The sequence below is a fragment of the Typopeltis vanoorti genome, chromosome 19, assembly GCF_054136105.1.
Source record: "Typopeltis vanoorti isolate ZY-2024b chromosome 19, IOZ_Tvanoo_1.0, whole genome shotgun sequence".
NCBI classification, from domain to species: Eukaryota; Metazoa; Arthropoda; class Arachnida; order Uropygi; family Thelyphonidae; genus Typopeltis; species Typopeltis vanoorti.
Genome location: NC_143567.1, coordinates 69,338,427 through 69,349,287, shown reverse-complemented (window position 1 = coordinate 69,349,287; position 10,861 = coordinate 69,338,427). Strand labels below are relative to the sequence as shown.

The 10,861-nt window shown below is 35.9% G+C and overlaps 1 protein-coding gene across 1 annotated transcript in view; it reads left to right on the top strand.

Moving 5' to 3' along the window:
• Positions 1–538: 538 nt before the first annotated feature.
• The window catches only part of LOC150096228 (uncharacterized), an 88,045-nt gene continuing 77,722 nt past the window's right edge, over positions 539–10,861 (top strand). The window contains exons 1-2 of the mRNA XM_090409118.1: positions 539–827; positions 9,767–10,717. Coding sequence (XP_090265244.1) covers positions 673–827; positions 9,767–10,717 — 1,106 coding nt within the window. The 5' untranslated portion in view covers positions 539–672. The remainder of the gene's footprint in view (positions 828–9,766; positions 10,718–10,861) is intronic.

The following is a 10,861-nucleotide window of genomic DNA, read 5'->3' as shown; positions in this document are numbered from 1 at the left end:
ACCCCTTGTTAGTCTCCGGTCTTGGAGTCCCAGACGAAGTAAGGTTTAGCGCATGGCGCATGTGGAAATGGGTCGAATACCCCGCTGTTGTATTGGTGTGTAAGCTGACTACGTGTGACTATTGTACATCGTTGCTGAGATACCAGTCCTGACACCCGATGCTCAACTCTAGGATCAACTACGCGTGGTTGACCAATGTGAGTCCTTCTGCTCGATGTCTGTTCATGGTTAATCCAGTTCTGGTACACCCTTGATACTAGTACGGAAACACCCAATAAGTGCGACTTTTTCCGAAATACTTGCACCTGTCCTCCAGGCCTCAACTATTTGCTCGTGGTCAATTCAGCTTACTTTGCCACGTCTCGCCATTACTGGCAAATCGAAACATTAATGTCTGTTGAGATTGTCCATAGATATTTGCATGAAAGGTTAATCACCTAGGTAAAACGTCGGTGAAAAATAGCCTAAACGGTTGTGCTGAGTAGGTGGCAGTATGAGCAAAGTGTTTACATTTGAGTGTGTGCTTGGATTGTTTCAGTAATGTGTTTTCATGTATGTTTAAATGTTACCGAATGATCGTTATTTTGATTAACAGTCTCACTTTAGTCTTATAATGAATATAAAAATGTGCTCATATGTAGGTTCTTAGGTGATTGCGAAGAATCTCATCCTATGGAATTTTTTGAATCAAGTTCAAGTACTAGCTTTTTAAGTCTACCTAATGAAATAATTAATAAAATTCTTATATTCTGCAGCATTGAGGATTTGTGTAATCTGCAGAAAGTATCTAAAAAACTTAGGGATAGTATTACATCAGAATATTTGTGGTGAGTAGATTATAATGGTTTGCTGTACAGTTGTGATTTTTGGTAATCGTTGAATAATGTAACATTTTGTCAATCTTAAATGCTTTATTGCTGCCAATTGAAACTGGTTATGTCATCCTTTGTAGCTTACACATCATGAACATCATTCCTTGAATTTATCTCGTAGTTTGTTATCTTTATTTGTAGTTTACTATTCGCATTGTTCGTTAATCGTGATTTTGCAGTCGTACTTTTCGGTATGAAGGGATCTAAAAAAGCGTTAATTAGAGATAAACATCGAGATTAGACTTTTGGCTTGGTTTGGTTGGTCGATTGGTAGAGCCTCTGCTACTAATGGCTTAGCAAGTTTGAGCGCGGTTAGTAGTTGGACGGAGTTCAGTCGTTCGATGCTGTTGGCACACTTTCCATCGATGAGGCTTTGGACTCCCTGGAGGTGTCACATAATAATAATAAATAAATTTTGTTTTGGCAGAAGCAGCTGAGGCTATGAAACAACTAGTTTTGGTCTCTAAATTGTATTTCATGTTTTTCTGGTTTGTATGTTTAGTAGGAATAAACATATTCTGGGGGAAGAATTCTACTTATATGTGAGGCCATCCAACTCGCCTGCAATTGAAAATCCCATATAAAGGCTCTCTACATCCTACACTGTCTTTCTGCCCAGGGCTTTCTGATCAAATGGGAAAGAGAAGTTAATTAGCACTACACCTGTTTTGAGATCCTTTTGATTTGAAAAATAGTAGCATCATCTGAAACATTTGTCTATTCCACCATCTGATAATTTCACTATACCTGAACTTTATGATCAGGAGTGCTTTTCTGTTGAGCACATCAATTGCATGACCTAAGGTCTTATTCCAGAGACAACTTCAAAAAAATGGTTCCATTCAATGATAATCCACTTGTCAAAAAATTATGACAAAGATATCACCTATAGATAAATCACCAGACACCCCACACACACAAAAAAAAATGAATGATTTGGTATCTGCTGAAAGTAAATTAAACTTGTCACTTGACCCATCAGATGTATTGAATATTTTACCAGAGGAAGAGATGGACACTGGCTGTCCATACTTCCCAAAAACAACAGATAAATTTAAACTTGACAAAGGTAAGCTTCCAACCTCTCAAGAACCAGACAGGTCTATAAAGTCTAAACAATAGGAGAATTTTTACAATGGAACTGGCATGGGTTTTGCCAGAATATTAATGATGTGAAGATTTTGCTGTAGAAACCTTTCTGTTTCTGTCTACAGGAAACATACTTATGACCCAGTGAGGATCCTTCCTGAAGGAATTTCACTGTTGTATGCAAGGACAGAACTGGAAGTGGTCATTGCTTATAGAGGAGCTGAGTAGCTATCCTAGTAGATAGTCATACTCCTTTCCATCATTTCCATCTTAATGCTGTGCTGGAAGCAGTACCAGTTTGTCTATTCATGGGATTTCTTATTACAGTATGTTCAGCTTATTTACAACTGAATGCTGAGTTAAATGAAATCGATCTTGATAACCTTATCTTATTGCCTAACCCATCCATCTTATGGATGACTTTAATGGTCACAGTACTCTGTGGGATAGTGCCAACACAAATGGATGAGGTCATATCATTTAATGAATCCTGAACAATAATGATCTCTCTCTTTTGAATAATGGACCCAATACTTTCTTTCATATGCTTACCTGATCATATTCTGCAATCGATCTTACAATCTGCTTCCCTTCCATTGGTCACATGGGATGTTGAAGAGAACATACATGAAAGCAATCACTTTTCTGTTCTTTGCATAGTGCCTTTATAGGACCCATGTTCTCTTACATGGATGGCTATATGGAAAATGGACCAGGCTGACGGAACATTTTTTCCCATCTTGCAAAATTTAATACTGATGCAGTCGATCAAACACCTATCAGTGAAGCAGTAAAGTATGCAATAGACTGCATTGTCCAGGCAGCAGCAGCCTCCATTCTAAGAACATCATCTCTCTCTCTCTTTCCACTCTATCCAAAGCCTTGATGGAACCCAGAATTCCAGCAGCCAAAAATGGATTAACACAGAGCATGGAGTATATTTCATAGGTACCCCACTATATCAAACTTAATAGCTTTTAAGCACGCTCTAGCCAGAGCATGTTATGTGAAACATCAAGAGTCAAAAACAATCTTTGATCCAATTTACTTCATCAATTAATCAAACAACTCAACTAGTGCAAAAATTGTATGGGATAAAATCCAGAAAATGAAAGATAGATATAGAACACACTGTTTGTCTATCTTAGACCATAATGGATGCATTATTGGTGGTCCCAAAGCTATTGCAGACACTTTGGGAGGAATGCCAAAATCTTAGCAACAGTTTCATATCCTACTGAATTTTTAATATTGAAAAAGCAGCATGAAAAACAAAGGCTAAATTTTTCTATCAGTAGGCTTGAATAATCAGCCATTTGTTAAGGAAGAACTAAAAAGAGCTCTTTTACTGTCTCACCCTAGTACAGTAGGACCAGATGACATTCATTAAGAAATGATAAAACATCTACCATTATCTTCAATAGATTTCCTTCTCTTAATATACAACAGAATATTGCTGAGGAAGAGTTTCTGGATTCTTGGCATAAGTGAGTTGTCATTGCTATCCCAAAACGAGGAAAGGATCCAAAACAAGCAAGGTCATAGCAATAATTATCAACTTATTGCTACGACCAGCTGTCTTTGTAAGATATTAGAGAAAATGGTTAATGGAAGATCACTGCTTTCTATTTACCAGCCTTCTCTGGTAAATAGAAAGCAGTGATCTTCTCTCCAATGCACAGTGTGATTTTTGTAGACATTGTTCAACTTTAGACCATTCTGTTTAGAAACTTGTATAAGAGATGCATTCGTGAAGCAAGATCTAGTTTCAATTTTCTTTGACATGGAAAAGCTTATGACACATGCCTCAGTAACTATGACACTAGGCCTCAATAACCTAGGTCTCAGATGACAACTTCTTGTATTTATTAAAAACCTTGTCTGGGCAAACTTTCCAAGTCAGAGTGGGAAGTACACTATCTCAGCTGTATCATCAAGAATAGGGTATTCCCCAGGGTTCTTAAGTGTGACATCAAAGTTAACTCAGTCAATGAACAGCTTCCTCCCACTGTAGACAATGCTTTATATGTTGATGACTTCACAATATACTGTTACTCTCATAACATAAGGATAATCAAAAGACAACTTCAGCAAGCAATTGGTTATGGTTTTGTATGGGTCTTTAGTAATGGGTTCAACAAATTTTTAGCAGAAAAAATGTGTGTGTACACTTTTGTTAAAAACACACTCTTCACCCAGGTCCTGAATTAAGAGCAGGACGAACTGTTATTCCAATAGCAGCAGAAGCCAAGTTCATGGGACTCATCTTTGACAGCAAACTTACATTCCCTGCATACATTCATCAACTAAGAGAAACATGCATGAGAGCATTGAATCACTCTGCACTCTATCCTCTACTGAATAGGGTGGAGATCAATCTTCATTTCTTCATCTTTATCATGTGCTGTGCTTAAATGCTCAAAGCTGAATATGGGTCTCAAGTGTATGGTTTTGCAAGGCAGAATAACCTGCGCTGGTTGGATCCCATTTATCAGTAGGATATATGGATAGCTACTGGTGCCTTTTGCACATCTCCCACTCAAAGTCTTTATGTTGAACCAAATGAACCAGCTCTATTGCTTAGATGGAACAGTTGTCTCTTAATTGTACCCTAAAGATAAAGTCTCTTCCAGATCATTCTACATAGACTAGTCTCTTTTCTCTCTCTGCATTGGAGAGACTACGCAAGCTGTTGGAATGAAATTTCATAACTTTATCTACACCAAGCATAACAGCATTCCTCCATGACAGGTCTACACTCCATCCTGCAACCTCTCATTATGTCAACTACAGAAGCTTTACTTCATCTGTCTACCTGCAACTGTTTAATACACACAGAGCAGCTTACTCTGATTTTCTTGCACATTTATACTGATAGTTCAAGAAATAACACCTGTGTTGGTTGTGCTGCTGTGTTTCCTGACATTACTATCTCCAACCAGATCCCACCTGATTGTAGTAATTATATGGCAGAATTGCATGCCATTCAGCTTGCATTTGTGCATATAAAAGAAAACCACTACCAAAAGTGTGAATTTATACAGACTCATTGAGTTCTTTACAGGTTGTATCCTTTCTTGTGTATCATCCACATCTAGTGCTGTGTGAGATGTTGCACCTGTTGTAAAAAATAAAAACCTTTAATTTTGATATTCGGTTATGCTGGATTCCCAGCCACATTGGAATTAAAGGAAATGAGATAGCCAATGCAGCTGTTAAATCAGCTCATACTTTTTTAACATATTGTTCAATGGTACCATATAGAGACTACAGACACTTTGCCCGTTGGCAGTCATCATGGCAGGAAGCATTGAAAAACAAATTACGTGATATTAAGTCTGAAATGAAGCATTGAAATTCTAGTCAACATAGCAAGAGAAGAGAGGAAGTTGTTCTTGCTAGGCTCTGCATAGGTCATGGTCATTTTACACATTCTTATTTACTGAGGGCTGATGACCCACCTGTGTGTGAAAAATGCAACAGTAAATTCTTCTCGCTCATGTAAAATGCTGGCATTTTACATGAGAGAGAGGGAAAGGAATGAAATTTTTACCTATCTAGCCAAGCCATATATGCTCATGCAGATGTTAGCAGAGTCAGACAGATACAAAGAATTAATTTGTATAAATACATTTGACTGTAATTTTATTTATATGTAGATGCTGCATTGCTTAACTTAATTTTGGTATACTACATATTATTTACTAGTTCATCTTTGACTATTTCTGTACTGCTGTAACCTTTGACCTTGTGCTGTTCTTGCACCGTTAAACCATAAACCAACTAACCAACTGGATAGCCATGCATGTTGCTTTTAGCATTTCAAAGTAGTTGATTTGTGTCTTGGCATCAAGGCCTGCTCGGCAAATTGCCATCCTTTGGTCTACATTCTAAGTGGGTAGCTAATTTACTGTGCTTAATCACTTTATGTCATTTTGGATGACTTCCTCTCTTTGGGCTTCTTTATAAAAGTAGCTTCAGGGTTCTATCACTTACATTCATTCTTCTATACATAAATGATCTCTCATTGACCAATTATCCTTTCCATAGTTTTTGCTCATGATAATACACTCCATTCTTCTTACCAATTCAACAAACACGGCAATGTATAAGCAACCCAGTGTTCAAAATATTCTACACCAGGAAGATTTCTGTACCATTCTTCAATGAGATAACCTTCAATGCTAACGAAACACAATCTTGTCTTCTTTCTTGCAAAAAGAATCTCAGTTTATCTTTACTGTCAGTAATACACAAATCACCGGACAAGATAAGATCTTTCATCTTGGACTGACATTTACCTCCAGCTGTTCCTTGCATAAACACATCACATCAGTATCTTTGTGTGCCTGAAAAACAAAAGGGGGAGGGCATCTTTTACTTCCATTCACAACACTGTTTTTCACCTATCCAGCTATTAACTTTGTATAAATGATCTGCCCAACTTTAGATTCTGTTTACATGTTTTAGTTGTTCACCAAAATCCTCCTTAAAAATTCTTGATGCTATCCAGAAATGGGTGATTTAGCTGATAGATGATATCTCTCTTTCACTGACTCACTTCAACCGCTATCTCACACATAGTCTGTTTCAACTATCTTTTCTGCATGTAGTTGAAACAGATAAGTGCTGCTTGTGCTTTAACAGGCACAATAGAAAGAGGAGATTATGTTGGAGGTTTAATGGATTTTGTGTGCATGTTACATTAATTGTCTTTGTAATCCCCGTAGATGTCCTAGTGACTAGGACGAAATATAGGAAGTATTAAATTCTATTTTAATTCTTTTTGAGTGTTGTAAAAAATCCATTAAACCTCCAACATAGTGTCTTCACAGCACTTAAGCCTCTACACAACAAGAGTACACAAGAAAGAGGAGAGATGACAGTCAGTTCGATGGAGTAGAATCCATGGTGCCTGTTAAAGCACAAGCAGCACTTATCCAGAAGTCTTTTTATAGCCCAGTTGTAAACTCACCAAAAATGCTTCTCCTCTTAGTTCATTTGCCTGTGTTCTCTGTAACGGCCTTCCTTGTGAAGTGTCTTTCTCATCCTTCAGCTTTTCAAGAAAAATGTCAATTTCCAAATCCACACCTACATCCCATTTTTGCACTGATGTGTTATAGGTTCTGCCATGGGATTGATATATATTCATTTACAGATGTACCCACAGAAGAAATATTAGTTCTTGTACACGATAAATTATCTTAAAAAAAAAAGAAGTCATGGCTCTTAAGTCGTATAAAATTCAGGTATTTCATTTTTCGAAACATGATCTACAAACAAAATTATGGGTTTACCATGGGCAACCCTCTGTCACCTGTACTAGCAAATACATACTTTGATGTCTTTGAGGAAAAAGCCATAAACTCCTTTCCATCGAAACCAGGAATGCAGGAAAGATATAGAGATATTGATTTCTTGATTTGGAGCCATGGTTCAGATTTACTCCAAGAGTTCTTGAACCATCTTAACCATCCTAGAATAAAACTTACAGCAGAACAAAAGGTGAATGGTTTTCTTCCTTTTCTTGATGCAAAATTTACTCATTTGAAAAACCTTAAGTTCTGTATTTACAGAAAACCTACACAAAACAACAAATATCTTCACACTCAGTCTCATTATTGTCCACCCCAAAAGCTTGGTATTATTTCTACTTTAGGAACCCATGTGCTTGTTCTCATCAGCAATGAAGAAGAGATCAGCAAAGAATTAAAGTTGCTTTTATCAATTTTTCAGAAGAATTGTTATTATAAACTGTTAATTTATAAAATCTTGTTTAATCCACCTACACACCATGTCGAAGAGAAAGGTTATCCCATTATTCCATATAACCACCCACTTTCCAACAAGTTAGCAAAAATTTCCCCAGAAATATGATTCGTACTTTATTCACTTTCTTAACAAAGCTTGAATCCTGGCTTAAAACATAACAATTTTAAGTATCAAGGTGTGTATGATCTTTGGTGTGGCTGTAATTCCTCATGTTATGGACAAACTGAGAAAATAGTTGAGTTTCATATCAAAGAACATCTCAGAGATATCCCCTTATGCAGAACCAGGGCCACAGTGTTATCCAGTCATGTTATTAATTCTTCTGATCCCAATAATGATCAGTCCACTATATACTCAGTAAACTGGGATAGATCTGAATCATATAAATGCTATGATGAACTTGAAAGATAAATATTGGAATCAACAGAAATGGCACTAAACCACTTGGAAATGAAATGACACTTTAAAATGTCAACTTCAGCTACATTTTCTGATTGTTACTCTTCTGCTATTCAGCTATGGTGGCTGCAAGACCACATCTTCATGCATGAGAACAACAATGCAACTAGTCTGAGAATTCATTTAAATGTGAGCATTCTATTGATAATTTAAAGCAATGATATGTATAATCTAGTCATGTTTTTATGTATCTCTGATTTTTTACACTTCTGTGTGATACACCTGATGTCTTCTAGAAATATAAAACTAGTAATACCTTTAAACATAAATTAGTTACTTTCTATATTTCATTCATCTATATAATCATATAAGGTATTTTTTGAAATATATAAGCTACAAAGGTGCTTGAGATGAGGCTGGAACTGCAGAGGAAGTTATTCTATAGAAGGTATTTGCAAGAAAATACCTTTGCATTAGAAATAAATATCACAAGCAAAAGTGACAAGTGTGTTAATAAGGAAGAAGAAAATGAAATATGCAAAGAAGGCCAGTAGCAATAGGATTGCTCCTAGCCTATTTTGATACTTATTCATTTCATCAGTCAATATTAATATTTTTGCATTTTTAATTTTATAGGTTTTAGAATTGGAAACAACTTGTCAAGAAATATGAAACTTTCATTTTCGTATTTACCTAGTTTTTTTGTTCCAGTAAAAGGAAAAATGAGTATGGAAGAATAGGTTTGGTGCTTGAGGTGAGATTGATATTAATAAGGGTTAAGGACTGGATGGAATATTGCAATAGGTGTTCCAGGAATGTGCACTGGAATTGTACTTTTAATTGTCATTGAGAATCTTACAACAAAGAGAGCGAGTTCCTGAGGAGTAGAAGGATGGGAAAGATAGTGCTGCTGCACTTAAAATTATACCAGTTTGTGATTTAAGATTAGATTGATGAAAATAGGAATCACTGCATAGGAGATGCATATTAATAGAACTTTTTCAGAATTTTGCAAAGGTATGTAGTAAATGCCACATGACTAATTGGTATTGAAATTGAGAGAAATGGGAATGGATATTAGGTGGGGGACTAGAGTATGAATTATGTATTGAGTCATTTTTTGGGAAGATGGAGATGTCAGTTGATATACCAGGTTCTTTTGCACAGCTGCTGCTTGTTTATCCAATTCATACATGGAAAATGTAGTCCAAGGTTTGGAGGGAAATATTCAGTTGTTTGCCAATAAGATGATACAAAATTTGGGAAGGTAATAGCAGATCATTCTGATGTATTATCCACTTTAGGATGATTTCAATAGGCAGATGGGTGGAAAGTGTAAAATTTTGCACTTTTGGACTGAGGAAATGGAATAAAGTGGAAATGCTAGAGAGGATTTAGAGGTGAGTAATTGATATTTATTGGGAATTTTGGAATATTGAGAGTTTGGATTGAGGGAGTGTGGTTTTTCATAACTTGGAGCTTATCAGATAGACTTATTTTAATTAAAAGGTATTTTAATATTAGTAATTCTAAATAAGCCTGGAAATAATACTAATATTAATTATATTTATACATTAATATTATTCAATTCATCGGGTCATTTTAATAAACTTTTTGCATTTTTGATTTTATAGGTTTCAGAAATGGCAAGAACTCGTCAAGAAATCTGGACTTTCATTTCCTTCTTTACCTTGTATTGTTGATGATGTTAAAAATTGCAGTCCTACTAGAGATGACAGTTTTAAAACAAGATGTAAACGACTTTGGCTAATTTGTCACCGTGCTGGTCAAGGATTTATTAATTTGCCTAAATGTATTCATTGCCACCATAAAACTTGTACTGGTGTTTGTTTAGATACATGGGAAAGGAAAGTTGCATTAGATATTGGGAGTAAAACAACATGGCTGCTGACTACAACTTTTGCTTTGCAACGACATCCTTCAGTACTAGTTTCACCAAGATCAAGGCAGTGGCATAGTTATTCTTGTAAAACTTGCTCAAATTGTAAACACAGGCGACAGCAACTATGTCTTGTTTGTGCACAGGACAAGTCATCCTTAGTATGTAGATGGCATTGCTTACATACTGAACAGCAAGGTAACTTAGGAAGTAATAGTGAATATTTGCCTTTGTATAGCACACCAACACAACAAGTTTCCCATCCCAAATCAAGTTATGCTACCAGTTCTTCTTATTCTGCATCATGCTTGCCAGATGACACATCTCCCTGCTCAAGTAGGACAGTTCAATATTCTGAACTCCCAGTAAATCATAGTGAAATAAACAATACTACTGAAATGAAAGATCAGCATAGAACAAATTCTTGTCTTTGGTCAGATCTTCAACTCTTTTTTCATGAATTATATCCTGATTGTGAAGTGGCAAGTCCTATAGACTGTTTTCTTGCTGAAAAGGATTTTTCAATTTTAGAACAGTATGTACAGCATCTGTTAGAGCGTTTTCAAATGTTGGAAGAGATTCAAAAACCTAATGTTTCATTTGTGTTTTGTGAACCTTTTAATTGTCCAGTGCATCTACTTAAACAGTTTGCCAAATTCATGTTTGAAAAATTACAAGTATCAAGGTAGGTTTAGCTGTTTTAAATGTACACCCATAACCTTTCATAATATTTTATATAATTCTGCTCTATAATATAATTAGCATTGGTAACTGAGCTATGATTTTTCAGAATAACTTGAGTTACTATATGACTTATGAATATGAGAAA